Source organism: Hoplias malabaricus, chromosome Y, assembly GCF_029633855.1.
Source record: "Hoplias malabaricus isolate fHopMal1 chromosome Y, fHopMal1.hap1, whole genome shotgun sequence".
Taxonomy (NCBI): Eukaryota; Metazoa; Chordata; class Actinopteri; order Characiformes; family Erythrinidae; genus Hoplias; species Hoplias malabaricus.
Genome location: NC_089820.1, coordinates 74,638,161 through 74,662,262, shown reverse-complemented (window position 1 = coordinate 74,662,262; position 24,102 = coordinate 74,638,161). Strand labels below are relative to the sequence as shown.

Here is a 24,102-nt window from a genome sequence, read left to right as displayed (position 1 = left end):
ATTACCAATGTTCTGTTAATTGACTTTAATTTAAAGTAACTTCTATTACGAGTTCAAAATTTTGTTTTTTCCCTTGAAACGTTATATTTCTGGAGATACAAGGTTTTGTTCAGACAGTGATGACGTGTTGGGGAGATGTTAAAGTTCTAAAATCCACAGCTGTTAACAGAACTGTGCTATGACTCATTTAACTACGATTAACCTGGAAACACTGTTACTGTGAGAGTAATGTCACGCTTCACGATGAAACACAAAGCCGCTATTACACAGCGATTAATAATTCATCCACCAGTGATGGGAGACGTCATTTTTACAGCTGAGTGTTTCCAATGGCGGAGTGGGGACGTAGGCTGTGACATCACAGAGGGGCTTCAGCTTAAAGACCCCCACTGCTGATAGTCATGTCCACACGGGACGGGGTGGAGAGACGCTCAGAGAGCTGTGCACTCTATCATCTCTCTCTCTCTTTCTCTCTCTCTCTCTCTCTCTCACACACACACACACACACACACATACACATACTCGTCCAGCAGTGGTCAGTACTAGGGGCAAACACAAAGGGGAGGATACAGCTCAGTATCATCAGAAACAACCAACACTGCTGCCAGCTGCAAGAGGAGTGGGACAGAAAGTATCACTAAACAGGTGAGTGTGTAGAAAAAAAGGAGAATATTGAACTGAACTAATATCAAATAAAATTAAATTTAATTGCAGTGCAGGTGCAATTACCAAGTATAGAGGGATATATAGATATACATTTATATATATTTGTGTGTGTGTGTGTGTGTGTGTACTGGTGTACTGCTGCTTTCAGAACAAAACCATTTTGCAGTTTATTTTTTAATATTTCTGTATTATTCAAAAACACAGACTGCCATATGATATGATTTACATATGATGAAACTTCTTCAACATAAAAAGTAAAAAAGAAAAAGTTTTTTCCTTCTTTTTTAACATTAAAATTTGGGACACTTTTACTTATTTGGTTTGCTTTGGGTTTTTTAACAACTGCCCATTGACACCCACTTTAAACATGTGGGTCAGGAGGTTTTATCTTTTTTACCTGGAAACCATCATTTGGAAAAAAAATCCACAAGATCTGATTATCTAACATCAATGCAGCAGATGAGAAACGTGAGGAAAGAGGCTGGAGAATTCCTTTTAAGTGCATTGTCACATTGAATAACACAGTGCTGTTGGGGTTTGCATGGAAAGCGAATATCCATTATGAGATTCATGAAATATTAATACTGTAAACACAATGTTTCATGCTTCACCTACCTTTTTTCAGAAGTTGCCCCAGGACATTATTTCTGTTTGAGACTTGATCCAGGAGTTTGTTTGAAGTTGGCAGATGGATCCATGCTACACTTGTTAAGTCATTCTTTATTAACTCCCTGTGTTTGTCTCTTGTTGCAGCTCCATGGCGCTGCTGAGAGTGAGCGTGTGTTGGCTGCTGGCATTGAGCAGTTTGGCTGTTTCAGTGAGGTCTGAATGCTCTCGGCAGTGTGCCGTCTGCGTCTACACTATTCTGGAGCAGCGAGTGGAGAGCAGCTCTGGGGTAAGAGCTCTTTTCCACTCTAAAGACAATGACTCTAAACACTTGGATAAATGCAGTATTAAACGCTCTTCCTTCAATTATGTGCCTCATTTCTGCATTCAAAAAATATATCACATCAGTTTCCACCAAGTTTAGCCTGGCAGTAAATGCACAAATTTAGTAACTTATAGATATTGTGATTGTTTTACTGAGTTCTTTTACAAATTCCGAAAGAGAATCGCATTTTTACACACTTTTATTCACAATTTACGTTTTGAACAAATAATGTAGTACAATTGTTTTATTTTAATATTTTATTTTTATTTTTCACATAAATCAGTTAATTGAACCTTAGTATTTAACATTAATACATTTTAATGACGATTCTAGCTCATTATCTGGATAATATTTGAAGTTATAATATATGTGTATAATTCATTTATTATTCAATTGTGATACGTGCTCTATCACAAAACTGAATTTTACATGCTATACATATAAAAATCATTTCTTTATATGCAGCTTGCAGTCCTAACAATGGTTTTGAAGGTGATATTGTACATAAAAAGCGTAACAGTATTAATACATGTACCCAAAAATTGTTCAAAATTGTTTACAATGTATATTATATTATATTATGATAGAGAAATGATGGATAAAATTAAGTTCTAATAATAAAAAAAACATAAAACTATTATATTAAATGTATTACTGTATATTTCATGGTGCAAATATTATTGTAATATTTTAAACAGGAGTATATATCTCTTGAGACCAAATATAAAAGAATAATTTAAGAGTCCAAATAAGATAAAAACAAGGAATTTATTTGCTGGTAAAATGTGATTTGTGCTAGTTTTTATGAACTGTTGTCCCTTGCTGAACTCATCTAATGAGATCAGCTGTAGTGAGATGTGTTCAAGTTTTTATGGCTGTGTTTCTACTGGTTTCTCGTGGAGATTTTAATGGATCCAGCAGCTGTTCTCACTGCTGGATTCCTCACTTTTTGCCCGATTATGTAAACGCTTTTATGCAAATGATCTGCGTGTAGCAATAATGCTCTGATCAGAGGTGTGTATTAAGTACTTCCATTCACTCTGAAAAAAGTGTTAGTGCAAGAAATATGGACAATATTATCATATTTATTGATTGTAAAACTAGTGCATAACACTTCTACTAGGATTGTAACTCTCAAACGTTTTACTTTTTTAAGCAATTCTCCCAAATGTCATATTGAATATTGAAATATTTCATAACTATAGGATATTTCATAAAATAAAAACAGAATGGATTTTTCTGCATGAGTTTAAATGTATATTTTTATCAAAAAATAAATAAAAATATTGAAACCCCTGCTATATCAAAGGTGTATTATAGCACCCCCAATACACCCCCTTTCCACCAATTTGCAGTCTAATGCTTCACTAATGGACAGATGTGGTAGCAGAAGCTTTAGTAGCAGAGATAAAAAAAAATAATAATGAGGATTACCATTAATTATTATTACAATCTGAAACAATTACACTTAGTTTCAAACACCTCAGCTGTTGAACTCTAATAAAGCAGAAGGTTTGGGGAACAGTAAAGCTAGGAGATGCCACCTGGTGGAGAATGAATTTAATTAACCAACTCCAGAGGTCTTTGAGGTTGCACTGATGTGTCATAAAGGTATAATAACAGATTACATTTAGTCGTTCACGTTTCACTATTGCGTACAAGCCTGGACATGTCTAGTTTTTTGAACTGGCGCTGGGCACATAACATTGTTTTCTTTGCGTATGATAAAAATATAAACCTTCATGTACTATATGGCAAATTATTATCCCCCTACCGCTACATATTTCCAGCTGCTTTTTGTCAAAAACATTTTACTTTTGTTTTTCAGACAGCTACTAATAGCAATATTCTATGATTATAATTAACACTAATACTACTGTGATGGCTCACCCATTATCAGCTTATTAGTATTGTTGTTAAACCCATGATGTGATTTAATAAATGGTTGTTTGCTATCTTACTCTCTGCTGCTTGTGTTTGAATATACATCAACAGTAAGAGAATATATAGGTGTCATTGGTGTTTAGCAGTCTTCATACTTTTATAACTGCTGAATTTGGGCCATGATCTTCTTCATCTCAGAGCTGTACACTGGAATGTGGGGGCATTATGGACCCCAGGAAGCTGGAGATGTGTAGGGACGTCCTGACAGAAGAGGAGCGTGATGCCATCGATGGCCTTAAGCTGGACGAGGAAAATGTGGAGCACCTGCTGGCCAAGAAATATGGCGGCTTCATGAAGCGCTATGGAGGGTTTATGATGAAGAAAGCCTCAGAAGTCAGTGGGGTCAGTGACACAACTGACAGCGACAGACCAGAGGTGAGCGTAAAAGTAGGACTGAGTAAAAAGCTAGTAATTAATCAAAGCTGATACTTGAAATCTGAATTTTGTAAAAATGTGAGTTCATTTATAAATGCATCTCTATTTTTAAATTAGTCTTTGTTTCTATTTTAATTAGAAAGTGCCATGAGGACCAAACTCATCAAAACATTTAAAGAGTTTTGAACTTCTCCTGTTTGGCAGAAGTTGCTGATTCTCCACAAGGGGGCGCTACTAATACTCAAATAGCATTTGTGTGCATCAAGGGAGGAAATTTGAATGAATCAGAGTCAATCTTCCCAGTCATTAACCTACAGACCTAGAGAAATAGCAAACTGTGTGCAATTCTATCTCTTTGAAAAAGGTTTATAAATGTTTTAACGAGAAAATAATATTATATTATTTTTTTTAGATTCTCTCTAGCCCAAGTAAGAAGTATGGAGGCTTTATGAAAAAGGATGATGACCAAGGCACAGTGGAGGAGCAGCTGGATCTCCTGAAGGAGATCCTAAGGTCAGAAATCAGGCCTGAGGAGGTGAGGAAAGACCTCCAGAAACGCTATGGGGGCTTCATGACGAGGGTGGGTTACGGCCTCTACAAACGCTGGAAGGATGGAAGAGAGACAGCAGTCCCTGAGAAGAGATATGGGGGTTTCATGGATTAAGAACCGCTGAAAGGACAATCATCGTAAACCAATCACAAATACAGTAATTTGCAGAATATGGGCTCTCCTGGTCAAATGAAAATTTGTTGATTTTAACTTTACACTTCTTTCAATACTCAGCCAGTTAAAAGGACCTGTGCAAAAAATGGCATATTTAAGCTAAGACCTGTCAAGACCTTATCTTCACTTTCCTAATGAGAAAACCAAAAAAAAATGCTTCATTTGACTGGGAGTTCCCAAACTTTTACACACAGCTGTATGTGCAGAGCTTACCAATGTACTTCTTTCATTTATTGTTATTTTTATATGCAAAAATGACAGCATCTTGTTTTGGTCTGTGCTAATGTATATTTCTATTTAAAAAAGCCCTGTTTGTCCACTAGTGTTTTTATTTCATTTCAGAGTTTATGTTTACCCTTCAGTATCAATGTCTGCATTGCTATTTTTGTACAGAGAAGAATCCCAGACACTTGCAGATGGTGACCATTCAGTGGATGTTTGCACAATACTCCAATTATTTTCAGAATCAGAATTTACAGAATATACACTGCTGCTTTGTTGTTTTTTTTCACCTAAAAATTAGCCTATTTTTTTTTTGCCTGTACACTTGAGGGCCAATATTTTCCATTATTTAAAATCTTTACATATACATATGTCAGTGCTGATGCTTGTTGCATTCAATTTCAAATGCTTTCACTCTCTGTTCAAATCAAAGCAGCATTTATGATCTATTAGCTGTACAGAGTACAATAAATTCATCTGACTGCAGAAATCAGTTACGTGATGTGCTCCTCTCTTAGGAAATGAATGTGAATACCATGCATTGTGTCTCTCAAATGGCAATAGACTCCCAAAAATTTTATTTTAAATCTTTTTTTTTATGATGCTATTGTAACCAAATATTTATTAACAGTTTGTAGAAAACAGAAAGAATGGATAAAATCCTGACATCCAGAACTTATCTTCTGAAATTAGTCCATTATTATTCAAGATGTTTACCTCCAGCCAATTGTGGAAATGGGTCTGTGAAGCCTGAAAATATTTATCATAATTGCATATCACGCTGGGGTGCAGCAGGCCATATCTGACAGAGACATTCCTCAGAACATCAGAAAATAACTGCTTCGACATTGTCTGCTGAAATAATGTGCTTTGTAATGCAAACCTTCTACTTTGCAGTTTACAATTTCATTAGAAGCATTTAAAATGTGTAACCATAAACATATGAATGGTGTTGAATTCTGTGAATTTAAACAAAGAATGATTAAGGTAAGGAGAATTTTATTCTCAGTTTCCGGACAATAGTCATCAATGTTAGAAAATTGTAATGATGTGAAAACCTAAAAATGAAAATTTCATGAAGAATAGTTTATGTAGTTTAGAACCGCAGTATTATCAGCACACATACAGAAACGTAAAAATTATATTTACTGAGACAATCTGTAAAATGAGTTTATTTGTATCATTAGCATGATTAGCATGCTAATGATAACACCCAGAAGCCCTCGCGAAACAGGTGTCCCGCGGGAAGGGTCACGTGACAGGATGGTGGTTAATGCGGTGTGGTTCAGATGTCGGAAGAGGAGGGAAAACACCTTTCTGAACGATTTTACTAGCGTCATTCAGAGCGATTGCCATGTAATAACTCTCGCTCAGTATTTGAAATAACTTGGTTTTATTGTTTAACCCCGCAAATCCTGCACTTTTTATCTGAAAGTCGAAGGGAAGGAGGTAAGCGAAGAAGGGATTCTCTGACTTCTCTCATTTAACTTGCTGTGTTTTGGAGGAAAATACTTTCGTTACATGCATTTAATTCTCCTTCCACTACTTTAGTTAGTTTAACTCATTCCACTGAAACTTGTTGTTGATTTTACCAGTATCTAGAGTTGTTTACAACTTACTTTTCACTGTTTGTCCACCTGACCTTACTGTTCTTCAGTTGTCACTTACTCAGTGAAATCGTAGTCTCCTGGACTTTAATTTATTTAAAGAAGAACATAACAACAAAAATACACCTTTAAGCTTAATGTGGATACTTTTTATGTACAGCAAAGTCTAGAGTACATTATCTAGGAAAGAGCCATCTACAACCTACTGTTATTTTTTTATTGTTCTTTCTGAAAGAGAATAGTAATAATACATTTAAAATGTAAAACAACTATAGATAATGCCCAGTAAGTGCTTCAGTCTTCAGCCTTCTTTACTAGAAATAGTGGTAACATAAATATTTATGAGAGTTTTACTTTGACTGCTACTTGCTATGGTCTTTTTTCCCTTTGTGCTTTACCACTTCATCTCATTATTGTAAACTTTAGCTAACTCTATCACACTGTTTGATCCTGTAATGATCTGTGCACCTTGATACTGATCACATTAGATAATGTAAACTTGAATTTAATCAATACCACCCAGGCAATCACACTCCACGTTTATACACACCAGCTATGGCATTAAAATTAACTTGTTTCTACAATCATTGTCTATATTATCAGCTCCAGTCGCCATATAGGTGCAATTTGTAGTTCAGTATGTGCAAACTGTAGTACATTCGTGACTCTGCAAATGGTCAGAACCACCACAGAGTAGGTATGATTCGGGTGGTGTATCATTCTCAACGCTGCACTGACAGTGTGTGTTGCGCTGGTACAAGTGGATCAGATACAGCAGTGCTGCTGGAGTAAAAACTGTGTCCACTCACTGTCCACTCTGTTAGACACACCTAGCTCATTGGTTCACCTTGTAAATGTAAAGTCAGAGACACTAGCTAATCTGTTGCTGCAGAGTTTGTGTTGGTTGTGCTCTAGTACTTCTTCAGTGGACAGCAGCACTGCTGTGTCTGATCCACTCGTACCAGCACAACACACAATAACTCGTCACCAACTGCAGCACAGAGAATGATCCACCACCCAAATTATACTTGCTCTGTGACAAATTGAAGAGTGAATGGGATCTAACGAAGTGTGCAGAGCAACAGAGGAAAACAGTCTTTAACCATAGAACAACATATTGCTCAAATTTAATGTCTTTTTTCTTGGTGTCATTTCTTTTATTTATTCCATTAGGTCCCGTAAGAGCAGCTCACTATGAATTTCATCCTGGAGACTCTACACTTGATAGTGTATAGCATCTACTATGTCCTAGAGGCCATTGTAAAATTCTTCATCCCAATGAGGAAAAATATAGCCGGGGAGACGGTGCTAATCACAGGAGCAGGGAGTGGGATCGGTCGACTGCTGGCCTTGGAGTTTGCGGCGATGGACGTGTCTCTAGTGCTCTGGGACATTAATGTGGATGGTCTGAAGGAAACAGCCCAAGCTGTGAAAGAGAAGGGTGCTTCACGTGTGAATTATTACCGAGTTGACTGCAGTGATAGGGATGCGGTTTACCGACTTGCAGATCAGGTAAGCTCAGGGTAAACCTGTCACGACCAGTCCAAAGGGAAACAGACCAGCTCTCAGTGGAGGTGACGTTTTTATGTCTGGAATGAAAAGCATTTCCTTTAGACAGAAAACTTGTTAAGGTCTGGTCTAAATTTTCTTATTAATTTTGTGTACATGTACACGATCAGTGTAGATTACTTAGGTAAGCTTAGTTTCAATAGGGATGTTAATGACTTTTGTAAAGTAGGACATAGTATGAAAAACACTTTATTGTGTGGATCTGGAGCCCACAAAACCATACACTGTGAAACAAGACCTCCCAGTCTCTTTCCTGTGGGTTATGTAGTACAGAAAACAAGGGCTAAAGGGAAAAAATGTTCTGATTCTCCTCTGCTTCTAATGTCAACTCCAGAGACTTACATATTGTTCCGCCCTCTATTTTAAGAGACACAACAAGCGCAGAAACAATGGAAAAGGAAAAGAACTGAGCTAAAAAGCACAGCTTCTGCTTCTTGCCCCTCACTGCTTTAGACAAAGAGAGAACACTGCTGTAGGGTTTGTTCCTTGTGGCATTTTGACCAAAGCAGTTCAAGGATGTTTCATTAAGTCCCACAACTGTGTTCATTTTTGGCGAAGGGTGAGACTATGTCCCCTTAGAAAGGGACCACCACAGAGCCACTGCTGGCTGAATGTTATTTAGGTGCTGCATATTCTCTATTTTGTGTTCTTCCCGTGTCCGCGTGGGTTTCCTCCGGGTGCTCCGGTTTCCTCCCACAGTCCAAAAACACACGTTGCAGGTGGATTGGCGACTCGAAAGTGTCCGTGAGTGAATGTGTCTGTGTTGCCCTGTGAAGGACTGGCGTCCCCTCCAGGGTGTATTCCCGCCTTGCGGCGGATGATTCCAGGTGGGCTCTGGACCCTCCGCGACCCTAAATTGGATAAGCGGTTACAGATGATGGATGGATGGATATTCTTTATTTTCTCAAACTAGTCTTTCTTACACTTCAGTGCCATTGTTCTCTAAAGCATCTCTCTTTTTCATTTAGAAATAATAATCCTAGTTTGGATGGCAGTTAATTGAGGTATGTTTACTTGTTGTTTAGGCCTGTGTTTGTGTTTTGCAGGTCAAAAGAGAAGTTGGAGATGTAACCATTCTCATAAACAATGCTGGTATTGTGACAGGCAAGAAGTTTCTAGATTCTCCAGATGCTGTGATTGAGAAGACTCTCCAAGTTAACACAATGGCACACTTCTGGGTATTTCACAAAATATTGCTCTGAATTCATCAGTGCTGCTGAACTTTTGCTTTAGTGGAAGGTCAAATGGAAGTTATTAAAAGAAAATCTTCTTTCTGTGCTTTGTTTTATTTGGTGTTTGAAAGCTTTGAGCTTCTTAAGAGTTTGTATTTAAAGTAAATTTTCATTTAAGGAAAATGCCCTTAAACTCCAATATGATTAAAGTAGCTATTAAATATGAAAATTTTGTACATGGCAAGTGATATTAGCGTGCTACTTTTTGTGAGCTTTGAGCAATGTATCTCAGCCTATACATGTCAGAAGCAGTTTATTACACTGTTTTCGCCTACAATTGCGGATTTCTACGTGTAGAGTATATCAGTACTCATGGTAATCTGTGTTGTTTATATTCATTTTAACATATTTAGCTGCATTCGGAGGAATCGTGTTATGGAGCTAATAAATAAAGAGCAACGTTTTGAAAATGTTGGTTCATTTTAACGTTGTCAGATGTTTTCCTCCAGCAAACCTTAAGCAAAGCAGTGCCATGCTGTTTGTTCAGTTTTAGAAGTCAATCCTCACCTCGTCTTTATTTTTTGCTTGTTTTTTCAGACATATAAGGCTTTCCTTCCAGCGATGACTGCAAAAAATCACGGGCATCTGGTTTGTGTTGCCAGTACTGCAGGCCTGCTGGGTGTGAATGGACTGGCAGGTGAGCTTCTCACCTCTTCCCTCTTTAATGTGACAAAAAACTGATATATAATACAGCACCCCCAAGGCCCTAAGTCAATCGCAAACAGGTCCGGTGATGAGATTGTTGCTCAGTGACTTTAAACAGACACAACAGGAAACTGAAAATTGAGACTCATGCGCTAAAAAATGCAGTGTCTGGTACCAAGAGTTCAGATGATTTTATTCAACACAAATAATACAATTCGAGTTCAAGTCACACTCAAGTTCACTCAAACACACACTTCAACTCCGTTTCATTGCAGTCACTGTCACTCCGCCCTGTCTGCCTGGGTCCAATAAGAGGAGTTTTATAGAAATCATAATATAATTACGCTGAATGATTACTGGCTCAAAGCTGAATGTTAATCTGTCGGCGAAAGGTTGAGTAATTGTTTATTCCACTTGTGAATTGTGTGTAAAGTCACACATGCTGTTACTTTCGATTTAGTTTAATTGTGAGGTTCTGAGAGTACAGAATTGTACCCTAGAGGGTGCCACATTAGTGACAGCAAAAGGTACCACTAGAGTGACGTTTTTTCAAACAGTGCGGATGTTTTCAGATCACTCATCAAATACACCTACTTCATGTCTGAACTGGGACAAGCTGAGCTTAACTACTTAAGTTAATTCTAGTTTTAACAAGGCCTTCATTTGGCTTCATTATTTCCCCAAGCAGGAATCCCAGTTCCACCTTAAAATCCATCCCATCACTTTATCAGCTTAAGTGAAGATTATTGGATGAGCCCTGGGAGGGGTGAGGGACCAAGATGGTGTAAGCAAACACTTCAGCAGCAGAGCTTTCCCAGAATTCATTGTGTTTCAATTGTGTCAGGATTTATTGAGGATTTATAGAGCATTAAATGTGGGCGGGGTTTGGGTGTAGTCTTTCACCAAAATGTATCTTATTTCACAATCAAAATAAAGCATGACTTACTCAGGCGCACAGGGCAAGTGCATTCTTGCCTGTCAGGGACTCATTCCAAACTGAAAGGTGAGGGGGTGGGGGGTAATAAGTAATAAGGGGTAAAATAAGTGCTGAAAGTCACTTTCTGATTTTCCTGTCTCTAGATGATGGTGGCCATATGTTCATTCATTCATTATCTGTAAGCGCTTATCCAGTTCAGGGTCGCGGTGGGTCCAGAGCCTACCTGGAATCATTGGGCGCAAGGCGGGAATACACACTGGAGGGGGCACCAGTCCTTCACAGGGCAACACAGACACATTCACACCTACGGACACTTTGGAGTCACCAATCCACCTACCAGCGTGTGGTTTTGGACTGTGGGAGGAAACCGGAGCACCCGGAGGAAACCCACGCAGACACAGGGAGAACACACCAACTCCTCACAGACAGTCACCCGGAGCAGGAATCGAACCCACAACCTCCAGGCCCCTGGAGCTGTGTGACTGAGACACTACCTGCTGCGCCACCGTGCCGCCACCTGGCCTTATGTTATTATATAGCTATATTTATATATATATATTTTCTCTTTGTAGATTACTGTGCCAGTAAATTTGCTGTTGTGGGTTTTGCTGAGTCTGTGGCGCTGGAGCTTGTAGCAATGGGACACGACGGCGTCAAAACCACAATCGTGTGCCCTTATTTCATCAACACAGGCATGTTCGACGGCTGTATTACAAAGTAAGTACCATCCAAAGTTTCACAAGTACAGTGCTGTACAGGATCATTTCTAATGTGGAGAGACTTTGTCGGTTAGTCCATTAATTCATTAATTTGTTGATTCCTTCTCAGTTTCTTTTCTTGCTGAAATAGCTTTTCTGTAGAGTCCACCTACAGAAGGGACTCTACATGGACATAAACATTTCCTCCACTTCTCAGAGTATGGTAGTGCTATCATAGATCCAGCTCCACTGGAACCAAGAAGGAATCAAAAACTCAAAAGGGAAGGGAACTCCTCTGGCAAGGGGAAAATCCAAGAAAGTCGTCTTCCTCGACATTGGATGAGAACCGGGTTTGCTTGGTTGGCAGAGAGCGGCTCTCTGTCCCGACCCGGTTCACGTCCCACCTCTGGCGAGTTGATGGTTGTCCCCAGAAGTCTCTAAAAACAGCAGCTGAAATAGCTTTTATTATGTGTATTAACAACAAGTCCCCTCTGGCTGTAACACAGATGGGTGGGCTATTGAGTTGTTGTTAATCCTGTTGATTCAAGTCTCAGGTGGATTAATGGGCTTAGATCCCTGAGGCTGTTTTCAGGAGAGAGTTTGACACACTGTATCAGGGAATAAGTGCTTTGAAGCGAGGAGGCACTGTTTACTTCTAAAGCACTTCCTGGTGTGTGTTTGTGGTTAATAGTTTAAACATGAAAAATGCTTGATTGGCAAAAATATCATTGGTGTTTGTATAACAACAAGAACAGAGACAGACTATAACACTAACATTAATAATCTGTGCACTGAAATAAACACACTCCTCCCCCTCCATTTTCCATTTAAACACATGGTATTGCTCTAAAGGTTCAATATTTAGAAACATTATTTACATAATGTTAATAATTTACAATTGTATACCTTTGGGTTTTTCTTTTTTTTTTTTTGTAGATGGCCACGACTGCTTCCCCTTCTGGAGCCGGACTACGTTGCGAAGAAGATTGTGAACGCCATTCAGACCAACCAGACATTCCTTTACGTTCCCCGGTCTGTTTACCTGTTAATGATCCTGAAAAGGTAAGACCACATCTTAAAGGAACACTAGGTAATATTTTTACCTTAAAATTACAGCTTCAAAATCTTTGTGATGACCCACTAATTCGTAATAAGGAGCATAGGTCCTCTGTCATCGCCACTTTGGGCTCGGCATTGAAGAAACTGCACTATGTAAGTTTTGGAGTAGGGCAGTAAACCCTCCCCATTCCCTCCACCTCCCCACTGATTTCAGTACAGTGCTGTAACTTTGAATTACACTCGGGGGAGCAGAAAATAAAACTCAAATGTGTGTTCCTTTTAAAGCTAATCATCTTCAACTTTTTAAAATTGCTCAACTACAGTTGCTTATATATAGAATATGAATCACAGTGTGGGTGTTAGACCTCTATTAACACGGTTGTGGTGGCACTTTGTCTGGACATGTCTTTCAGGGTTAGATCCTCTTGTTATGAAGCGTTCACATCCAGATTAGAAGTAGTTTTATTGTGTCATCCAACATTTATGATGATTATTAATTAGGTCAGGTACTGATGTGTGATGATTAGTTCAGGATCACAAACTCCACATAAAATATTCAGCCACATAAACATTAGTGATGTCACTTACGGATGTTTTATAACAGCAATGATGTACACCATTGTAAGAAAGGTTTATTTGCCTAGTAGTGACCATTTGTGGCAGCAGATAGACAGCACAGACTCGTGCAGATAATGAGGCATCTTTATTTTTGTATTTTTTTGAGTGAGCTGTCACACCTTGGCTATGGAAAAATAATTCAATTAATCCCAAACAGGAGATGATGCGGTTGTTATTCGGACGGCAGGAGAGTTATCGGTGGCTGCCGTATTCAAATACAAGGCTGTGATCTTTATTATGGTAATATCCCCTCTGCAGGTGTAGAGAAGTGGCTGTTGTTGAGAATTCACTCCTCTGAGCCTTGACAGATTTATTAAAATCACGAAGAGGCGAGTTAAATCGAGGCTGTCGTCTCACAACTTTTGTTTTAATGTGCAAATGAGCGGCTCATTGTCTTTTTCCAGAGATGCCGGCTTCTTTCATTTTAAGATCCTTCAATTTGAATGGGCTCTAACACTAATACGAGATTTTTCTCAGGATAAGCGCTGGACAAGGAGTGTCCTGCTGAAGTCCTGATTTTATCACAGTCTGAGAATGAAAGGAGGCCAGTTGTCTTTTCAGATCAAGTTCCGATAAGCAGAAATACTTCTGTCAATCAGCATTGTCCTGAGATTTTACAGGAGTTATATGGCCTTTTGCAGTTTTTCACAATGTTATGAATATATATATATATATCTGTATATGTATTTACTTCCCTGTTGTGTTGTGTATGTTTTTACAGCCTGGTGCCATATAAGGAAGCGGTGCTCCTGAGAAGTTACTTTGGAGCTTTAAGCTTCATGGATACCTTTAAAGGAAGACAGAAGAAAGAGAATTAAATACCATGAGACTGCCTTAAAAGAATCCACTATTTTAGAACAAAAGATGATGTCAAGACACCTGGCATCGAAGGCTGAGATTGGTGCAGCAGAAAGAAATTACACAGAAAAACACAGGTATTTCTTTAGGACAGCTGTTCCCAAACAGTTCCTCGGGTCCTAACATCTGTCTACGTTTACAGTTATAGTTAAATATTATGGCCATATGTTTGTGGATATACAGAGGCGGGTCATAAAAGTAGAATATAGTGAAAAAGTTCATTTATTTCGGTAATTCCATTCCAAAAGTGAAACTTAATATATTCATTCATTACACACCGACTGATGTATTTCAAGTGTTTATTTCTTTTAATTTGATGATTATAACTGACAACTAATGAAAATTTGAATATTGTGAAAAGGTTCAGTATTTAAGACAACATCCCTTGCTGCAAAGATTTGATTGCATTTAGCCATGACAGCATTGAGACAGGTGCTGATGTCAGATGATGAGTTCTGGATCTTTTAGGGGATCATTTTGGTGTAGCTCCAGGTCTTGCGTGGCTGTTAGGAGTCCTTCACAGTTTTAATCATTCACTTTTATTTCTGATTTATCCTCCTTTGACCGTCCCATTTCCTTACGCAAGTGGGTTGTCTTGGATCTTAGTAAGTGGATTGTCTGATCTTCAGAGACCTCCAGGAAATGTAATAAATGAAAAACTGTGTTTGAAATCTTGCTGACAGAAATAAAACTTTATCTTTTCAAATGCAGTTCACACCCACAAATACACCCTCCCGGTGAGAACAAGAACCTGGATCATCCTCCAGCACAAGGCTTGACCTTGAGTGACCCTGACAAAAGTGAGAGGGTGAGATAAGGCAAGATTCGAATTTCTAGCCAGAGTTGGATTTGACTCAGCTGCAGGGAGCAGAAGAAGGAAGATTTATTTTTTTATTTTTTGTGTGTGTATGAGCCATCATAGAACCTCATTCCACAGCTCATCAAACAGAGCCATATTCACACTGCTGCACAACAGGAAACAAAACAAAAAAAAAACTCAGAAAATCACAGAAAAAAAAGAAAATGGGGAAAGAAATACACACTGTGTTTGGGCTCTTGGATATGTTTCCTCTCTCTGTCTCAAAGGATTTCACTGCTTTCTTTTTTTGTTATTCTTTGGTGCTTGGTGTGGAAGTTATTTCAGGACGTGAAATTGCAGCTCACACTTTACTGTAGGTCACTTGGCCGATGTGTTGGATCTTTGAAATGGGGGAAGAAAATGACGACTTCCAATTTAACACTGCATTCGCCTCCAACATAATCAGAGCTCAGAATATGAGCCTTATTCTGCCAAGTCCGTTTTGTTCTAGAAACAATTATGACAACTGACATTTGTTGGAATAAGTCTATGAATGTTTATGTAGGGTTTTGTCAGATATCATAAAATCTTATGTAGGTGTTTGTTCATTCATTCATTCATTCATTCATCTTCTGCAACCACTACATCCTCAACAGGGTTGCAGTGAGCCCGAAGCCAGAATCACTGAGTGCAAAGCAGGAACACATCCTGGACAGAGTTTATTTAAGTGACATCTAACCCTATTAATGCCTTATTTTGTAAAATTTGTAAAAATAAATGTCAAGGGGAAAAAAGTAATTTCAGGATGATGAGTCAGTATTTTAAAATACCAAATATTTTAAATCTGTATTTCAAAATAATAAAGCAAAATGTTGGAATATTTAAATATATTTAAGAAAAATTATCATTTTAAAATGTATTTCAAATTCACTAAATCATTGCTAGTAATTTTGACATTTGAGGCGATACATCGATTTTTTATACATTAAAATACGGTTATTTTAAAATTCAATAATATATACGTTTAGAACGTAATGTGTGTCATAAAAGTCAATATCTTCACGAGAACAAATTTTCATATTTAATGAAGGTTTTATGAATGTCAGGTCTTACATTGGAATTGTTGACGTGCTGTCTCTCTCCACTCCACCAGAGGGCGCCACCGTCACGATAAACACAACACTGGCTATAAACATACAGTACTGTGTAAAAGCAGGGTACAAAATCTCGAAATATTTCAGGGTTTATATAGTTAAAACTCTGTCTCTCGCGTGTAGTTACTCTTTCATTGCAAGGGGTCTGTAATTTCGTGGTATTAGTCACGTTATATTTTCTCACAGAGGCTTATTGTTTGCTGCCATTCAGAAATTTAGGAGCTGGATTTTTAAAGGAACAGGTCACCATAAAAAATCCACAGCACCCTTTTCCTCCCTTCCCTCTTCCCAAAATACAACTGATAAAGACATGTTTATACTTTGAGATTTAATTCTTCAGTTCGGAATTGGATCCGTGTTTTTTTAAAGCACCATTTACACTACTTTGGACATTTCTGGACACCTGCTCCTCTGTCACATCTTCTGAAATGAAGGATTCTGTTTTTCTGAGTAGGTTTTACCCTTGATATTAGAAAAATGCTGTGAGTGTTTTATACCATTTTATACCGTTCTGGTTAAAACCACTCCAACTCGTCCCAGATGTACAGTGCCACTCCACTCCAGAGAACACAGTTCCACTGTTCCAGCCCATAGATGGAGTGTGTGTTTGGGGGGGCTTATACGTCTCTAGCCAGTGTTTGGCATTGAGCATGTCCTCCATAGGCTCATGTGCGGCTGCTCCGTATTGTCCCATTTAGTATAATGCTCTTCTGTTGTGTTTATACACGGACATGTGCTTACATAGTTCCTTAAGGATTTAAATCTAAAGACCCAACTAAGACAGGGATACTAGTTTGTGTGTGTGCGTGTTGAGGTATGTGCGCGCGCCCGTGCGTGTGCATGTGTAGTGGCACCTACTGTACACGCGCCTCAGTCTCAACGCGTTCCTCAGGAGCTCCACATCTTTCGCCGCTTTTGGACCCTTTTCTCGGCATTTGCGCCTGAAATACGACTTTGAACCGGGCCGGAACCGGGTCTGGAGCCGTGCACGCTGAAATAATGGCGAGAAGAAGCGAAATCCCTGCTGTTTATTACGGTGAGTTTATCCTAGGAGCTTGTTTCTGGACTTGTGTTCTGGGAAAAATGTCCAGTTAAACACAGGAGTCCTGGTGCTGCGGCTGCTGTGGCTGGAGAAAGAAGCTCCTCCAGTGCGCTTTTTCAAGTCCCTTGTTTGCTTCATTTGTTGGTGTTGGGTTAAGCTGCTTAAAGGACATGTCCACCTGCCTCTCAGATTTTCTGTTTGGGTCAGTGGCCGAGATGTAAACAAAGTCATTAGAACTGTGACATAACAGTGGTGAAGAAGGAACCAGACCTCAGGCTGTATTGCATGAAATATGCATCATCCAGTGTATCGAGACATGGCTTTACAATCATTTTGTGAAGCTTAAAGCATACTTTCAAAAGCCATTCCAGGCAGGCAAATGTATTCATAATAATAATAATATACAAACTGACTATATAATAAACATCACAACTTCTGGTTCCTATTGCCATCACTGTACAGAACTTTTTAAAGGGGTCGTTCACTGGTTGGTTGCTTGGTGGGTTGTTTTTGAAGGCTGTACAGCTCAGTGGTTGATATGTAATCTTCTAGTCCATTTGCAGTGTCTGTTCAGACGGATCAGTATTATCTCAGCAAATCTGAGCTCAGTGTGAGACTTTACTGAGATCTCCACTAAAAATTCAGAGGAGACCGTGGTGAGAGCTCTTTTTTCTATGGAAAACGATCAGTAAAAGTGTCCACTGTCTCTCCGTGTGTTCTCAGTGTTGTCAAGGAGAAACTACAGAGATAATAAGGAGATAATATTGAGACACTAATGAGGAACTACAGAGATTAAGGAGACACTACTGAGGTAACATGGAGACACTACATACATATTAAGGAGGGTCTACATATATATTACGAAGACACTACAGAAACATTAAGGATGGACAACATAGATATTAAGGAAGAAATATGTAGATATTAAAGAGGGAATACATAGATGATAAGGAGATCTTGTCTTTGAATTTTCATTATTACGGGATGTATTCCATCTTGATCAGAGATATATGAGCCTCTTAGACCAGAATCATTACACAGTGATTAACTGCGGCTGTTGAATCTCCCTCAGACATTATTACATGGCCTGTGTGTCCTGAGATAATTAAGCTGTAGGTGTGTGATTCTGTTCTGTCACTTGCTAGAGTGATTGGGAGTGTGTGTGTGTGTGTGTGTAGGTATTTTAATACTGTGTGTGACTGCCTTACATAAAAGCCTTCTTTAGTGAGGAGTAATAGAGCCACTCAAACAGTGACAACAAGGCCATTCAGTTTCATATTCTTGTATAAACCAAAAGAGCTGGATTTTTACTGCCTGGCCACTTTATTGGAAACCCCTTGAACTCCCTTTGTAGCTCCACTGTTGTAGTCAATCAGACAATGCACAACTAGGCCTGTGATGGCTAAAAACCCATTTATTGTTGAGTATTTATGGAATTATTTTAAGCAGGGCAAGCCACCTGTTCACTCAGATTATTGTCAGTGAATTGTAAATATCGTGGTGATGCCACATTCAACATGTATGTTACTTACAGGTAATGTAGGTGATTCTAGGAAACTGCGGCTCTCACGGCAAAACAAACTCCCCTCCGGTTTGTTTTCTTTCAGAGGCTCTGCATCTTTTATGGTGGAATGGTATGTTGGAGTAAAACATCCACTGCACCTCTTTCGTTGTTAAAGTTTAACTTGGCTTTAAGTTTTTATTCCCTCTTTAAAATACCACTTGTAGCACTTTCAGTCTGCATCAACTTTTATGAAAAATTAGTGATCAGAGTCACTTCTGCCTTAAGTAAAACACATGAAACCACAAAGCTAAGTCATATGGAGCAGGAATAGAGCAACATCTTCATCTCTGTTCATGCTTTTCAGTGATTGGAGACGCTTAGCTTCTTTCCCATTAACTGAGCTCCTGCTATGGGCAAACAGCTGAGCTTTTTACAACACACAAACAGAAAAGGGTTAAACAAAAATCACAAGCATTGTCTTTAACTTGGATAAGAGTGATGTAAGACAATGGGGCTGTTGAGTTGAGCTGGTTGAACCTTCCCTGTGCCAGTGGGAGATACAAATCCTAAAAACAGACACAGAATTTGGTACAGTTTACAGTATCCTTAGACATTTTTGCCTTGTTTTGCTTACAGTGTTGAATATGTGTAGACCTTTCTCTCTTGGACAAAACAGAATTAGACGCTTTTGTTTCAGTTTCATGCCACACTTTGTGAGAGTCTGTAATATCCTGAATATAAATAGATGGAATGGATTGGTTACAGAGTGATGCTGTGAAATATTCGGCGTTTGTCTTTGTTTTATTCAAGGAGTCTTTGCTGTTTTCTCGTTCCTGTTCATTTTCTCCACGGTTAGATTTGTTTCTCTTGTGAACACGACACTGCAGCCAAGGAGCTACACCCCACAGTGAGTGTTCGTCAGCGTTCAAACAGATGTGATGTGACTCTGGGCGATTAGCCAAAAACGCTCTCAAATTCAGCCTGTGTGGGATGCACAGGTCCAAAAACACATCTCACTATATCTGGAATATGACAGGAGACTGCAGTATTATTTACTACACTTATTTACAACGTTCACGGTACATGCACGTGTGATTTCACATCTTCATATCATTTTCATTTCTAGGGTCTACAAGGTTAAAGGTGCAATATGTCATTTTACAAAAATACTTGAGAGTGATTATTTTATATATATATATATATTTGTGAGTTTTCTATAAAGTGCAACTCACAGGAGGTGAAACATCAGATTGGTTTGATGTCCCTGAAAGAAGAAGTTTGTGCCCCATACAGTGGGTCACCCACACGAGAACCTCCAGGCCGCACCTCAGAAGATGACTGATTGCTCTTTTAAATATCAGTGACTGAGCAATCACCCAGAAGTTGGAGCTCTGACTTGATCCGTCAAAATAGATAAAATGACAACATTTCTAGTGGGGAAAAATTGTCCAAGCCTGACTGAGATCCTTCCTGGTACACAGTATAACATTCTGAGCACATGTCTTGGTGAACCTGGGGGTTCGCTCTGAGAGAAAGAGGAAGAGAATATCCCCAGACCCTTCGGTGTGGTGCCTCAGGGGCTAGCGACAGATTTTCATGCTGTGCCATTAATATGCAGTGCCCCTTCCACACCTTGGCACAAAGGATGACAACGAAAAAGGCAGTAGTGCTGAGAAATGGGAGATTATAACTTGGAGTTCATGTTTGTTTGGCTTCATTTCATGTTACTACACTCACACACACACACACACACACACACACACATACACACACAGTTCTATATGTTTTCTTGAAACACATGAAGCTCTACCACACCTTTTTAAAATGCTGTTATAGAACCATAGGTAAGATTTCAGATTTTTTGCCCTGGACTCCCCCTGCAGTTACAGTTTACAGCACTGTCCTTAAATCAATGGGAAGCATAGGGAATGGAAGGGAGGTGATTGTGTGTTGGTGCTTGACTACTTCTTATCACAAATGTACATTGAAAACAAGTTCAATTTAATAAACTGAGCTCTGAAACTCAATCTCTTGCAGTAAATATACAGAGAAATACACCTAGACCTCCTTTGGCCTCAGAAAGCAGGACTTCACTGGACTTTGCTGGCAGCCACGATAATGACTGAAGGAATAGGGGCTGTATGTATATTTAATCATGGCTGCAGTCTTTGCCTAAAACCACACTACAGGGAGGTTTTGTCAGCTGCACACGCTGCATGTGCATCTTCAGCTGGATGAATATTTCAGGCTCTTTTCATTGTTAATACATATCATGGTTCTTTTAGAGTCTGCAAGCTCACAAGGGTCTGTGTCTGAGTGAGTTAATGTGGCCTTGTCCTTGGGTGCTGCCACATTTATTCTCAGTAAGACCCAGCCACTAAAATTCACATAACATTAAAGCAGCAGTAAGTCATTTTTATCACCAAAAGGTAGCGAGTAATATTTATGAAAGTGATTATTATAGTTCTTCCTTGTTGTCTGTAAAGTGTCAATCACAAAGTACTATCATATCTCTAAATTAACCAGTTTATGCTCCATAGAGTGGGTCCTCAACATGGGGGTGGCCATGCTTGAATAATTTTGCACAGAATCATTAGGACCGTCTAGGCCAGTAGAGGTCTCTATAAAAGGCTGTGAGTCAGTGACTGGGTGTGTGTGTGTGACTAGGTCAGTGTGTGACGTCCTGTGATGGACCGGTCTCCAGTCCAAGGTGTGTTCCTACCTGGTGTCCTTTGATGGATAGACTTGAGACTCATAGCAACCCACCATCAGGACAAAGTCTTTACAGAAGATGAATGGGTTGGAGTTGTATTTTTGTGATCCAGATCTAACCATCCAACATCCGAACCTGAATTTAATAATATTTTTGGCTGAATGCCATGAGATTGTCACAGCAGTGGTCAAATGTCCAGTCTAAAGCCTTTCTAGAAGATTAGAGACTTAGCAGCAAAGAGGGTGTTGTTACTACCTGTATATTTGAGGAATTGTTAGATTAACGGGTCTCCATAAACATTTGGCCACTTTTTTTTTTTTTTTTTTTGGCTGCCTAAGCCTAACTATGGTGTTTCGAATCTGATCTGATAGAATGCTTGGGTCTCCTGAATCTCATATAAATAAAAAAGTCAATATGTAAACTTCAAACCTCCTAAAGACAATATCATGATGTTCCACTTCTGCAGCACCAGAATAACACTGGATAACTGAAGAAATAAAAAGAACAATAAGAGCTAATTAAGAGAAACTACGAAAGCCGTTAAGAGTCCTGTGAAGCTCTGCATGATATCTGTATCGGAAACAGAATTTTTCCATTAGCCAGACGCTAATTCACAGTGATGAAAGCCCTAGAAGGGAGTCTCAGTGTATGCTAGCATTTAATTAATTTAGCAAAGGAAGTCTCAGTCCTTCACCTTCAAACTGAGAGAGGTAATCAAGGTTAAATGGGGCACTTAGCACAGTCTTGATCAGCCGTTCTTCCTCTTAGCAGCTAAGATGGACTGAAGGGATACACTGTGAAATCAAGTGCTGTGTTAGAAAGGCAACATAAGAAAGGCCTAAGAACAGTTTATGTTTTTTAAAAATACACTTTTCCTGTATTCAACATCATTGCTCCATGAAAAATCACATTTTTTCTTCCTATTACTCTAAATGTATAATCTCTACAGTTGTGAATGAAATGAAGTGGGTCACCAATGCCAAGTTGTGACTAGTGCAGTATAAACCCCCCACCATCAGGCTGCATGCTCTGGAGTTAATGACTTCCATTCAAAATATTTGGGATGTGTTGAAGTGATTCAGAACTGACTGAATCGTCTTCATTACCATTACCTTCGGTGCCTGCCATCACTAATGCTCTCATGAATGCCATCAAATCCTCACAACAGTTATCCGAAATCTGGATAGCTAAGTATCGACAGCTTAGCTGCATGTTATTATGTTCAATACTGACAATGTTTTGGCTTAGATTTAGTCTGTACTTTGTTCTGTTAAAACATTCATTTAGCTTGTGTTTGTGGTGTTGTTTAACCTTGTTAGCATGTGCATGTGGTTAAATATTGTTAGCATGTGTGTGGAGTGGGGATTAGCCTTGTTAGTATTTGCTTGTGTTCAGCCTTGTTAGCCTGTGTTTATGGTGTTGGTAAACCTTGGTAGCATACATGTGTGATGTCTTATAAGGGGCAGCTCAGAGTAATTGTATCAAAGTGTCTCCATAATTCACCTTTATTGAAAATAATGTCACTATAACAACAAAACGGATTGAGCTAAATGAACTAAGCATAGTAGCATCCATGTTTAAGCCTGCACTCTACCTGTCCTTCTGTTATTATTTTATAATTAATAGTACATCACAGGGTGTCAGCAACAGCTGAGTTAATTTTGATGTAATAACAACAAAAGCACAGTTTAATGACACTGTAAAGAGAGCAAAATGATGGGAATATGTGCTAATTAGGTTTTCTACAAAACCTTAGACCATTTCAGAGGCCACATAGATTGGGGAAGTGGCATATCTGTAATGAAGCAGTTTTTCTTCTTTGACACCAGAGCCACATGAGGCTGTTTACAGGAATATTGTGAGGTTTATTGCTTAATCCTCTGTTGTGGATGTGCTGTCAGAGAACTGCTAGCGACCAAAGGCTTCGTTTGTTCTCAGAAAAATGGCATTAAAGCCCAGCCATGGTAGCAGGAAATATGTTAAGGTGTGTCTTCATCACCATCTTATTAAAATATCATCTTAAGAAGTGTCTCTTCACCTTGGGTCCCATAGCACTTTCTGTAAGGTGATACAGAAAAAAAAGATCTTATGGCTTTCAATATAGACAATTTTCCCTGTGCCTTAAAATGTAGTCTACAACCTAAGACATGTGGTATGTCCAAAGTTTGTGTAGCTTATGAAACATTCTATGAAGGACTGCTTAAGTCAAGGCTTCACATAAATGTGTTGTCATTATTTTCTGCTGTATTCAGGTGTCCCGGGGGGTACCACTGGTCTGCTTTGTGTGACCAAAGATCCAGCCCCTTGGACTCAGAAGGACTCTGAAACTTGAAATGTAAGGAAACTCCAGCATGGAAAAACAGGGCAGCCTTGCCCTTAAGCGAGGGAACACCTCACATCCTTGAAAGCATAGTTCGAGGGATAACCACATCAACAAACAATGATTGTGAACCAATGCTCTACCACAGATTAAATTTTAAGGTGTCAGCAGCACCTGACTCAGTGACATGGGGCGATAAACTCCAGAGCTCATGAATATGGAAGAGCTCCTGTTTTAGAGCCACGTGCACAAGGGAGATTCGCTCATAAAAGCAGAGTGTATGGAGAGAAACTGGGGCACTTAAGTGTGTGTTTGGGGGAGTTTTAGTGACTTGGGGGCCTGTGGTGAACCGTGCTTGTCGTTAGCAGTGCTGGCTTTGTCTGCCTGGATCAGTGGGAGATGCAGTGAAGGCTCATTAGCGACGCTGCATTAGAGGGTCTGTGTTGTTGCACCGTGCTTTAACTTCTACCTCTGACTCCAACCCC

General features: G+C 39.1%; 3 protein-coding genes across 4 annotated transcripts in view; all 3 read left to right on the top strand.

Annotated features, from left to right (window-relative positions):
• Positions 1–425: 425 nt before the first annotated feature.
• On the top strand, positions 426–5,290 carry LOC136679722 (proenkephalin-A-like). Its single transcript, XM_066658388.1, has 4 exons — positions 426–645; positions 1,420–1,561; positions 3,680–3,916; positions 4,329–5,290. The coding sequence occupies exons 2-4, from the start codon at positions 1,424–1,426 to the stop codon at positions 4,578–4,580; spliced, it is 627 nt and encodes a 208-aa protein (XP_066514485.1). The 5' UTR covers positions 426–645; positions 1,420–1,423; the 3' UTR covers positions 4,581–5,290.
• Positions 5,291–6,151: 861 nt separating this feature from the next.
• LOC136678805 (epidermal retinol dehydrogenase 2-like) lies at positions 6,152–15,577 on the top strand. Of its 2 annotated transcripts, XR_010796496.1 has the most exons (8): positions 6,152–6,311; positions 7,643–7,981; positions 9,085–9,216; positions 9,808–9,907; positions 11,425–11,569; positions 12,487–12,612; positions 13,949–14,162; positions 14,797–15,577. XR_010796496.1 is itself a non-coding variant. In XM_066656945.1 (7 exons), the coding sequence occupies exons 2-7, from the start codon at positions 7,664–7,666 to the stop codon at positions 14,043–14,045; spliced, it is 918 nt and encodes a 305-aa protein (XP_066513042.1). In that variant the 5' UTR covers positions 6,152–6,311; positions 7,643–7,663; the 3' UTR covers positions 14,046–14,785. The 2 variants fall into 2 exon arrangements, 1 of the variants encoding a protein (XP_066513042.1); XM_066656945.1 differs by lacking the exon at positions 14,797–15,577 and having other exon boundaries at positions 13,949–14,785.
• Positions 15,578–16,958: 1,381 nt separating this feature from the next.
• The window catches only part of LOC136678913 (choline transporter-like protein 5-A), an 80,734-nt gene continuing 73,590 nt past the window's right edge, over positions 16,959–24,102 (top strand). Inside the window, exon 1 of the mRNA XM_066657101.1 lies at positions 16,959–17,074. Within this exon, the coding sequence (XP_066513198.1) occupies positions 17,038–17,074 (37 nt within the window). The 5' untranslated portion in view covers positions 16,959–17,037. The remainder of the gene's footprint in view (positions 17,075–24,102) is intronic.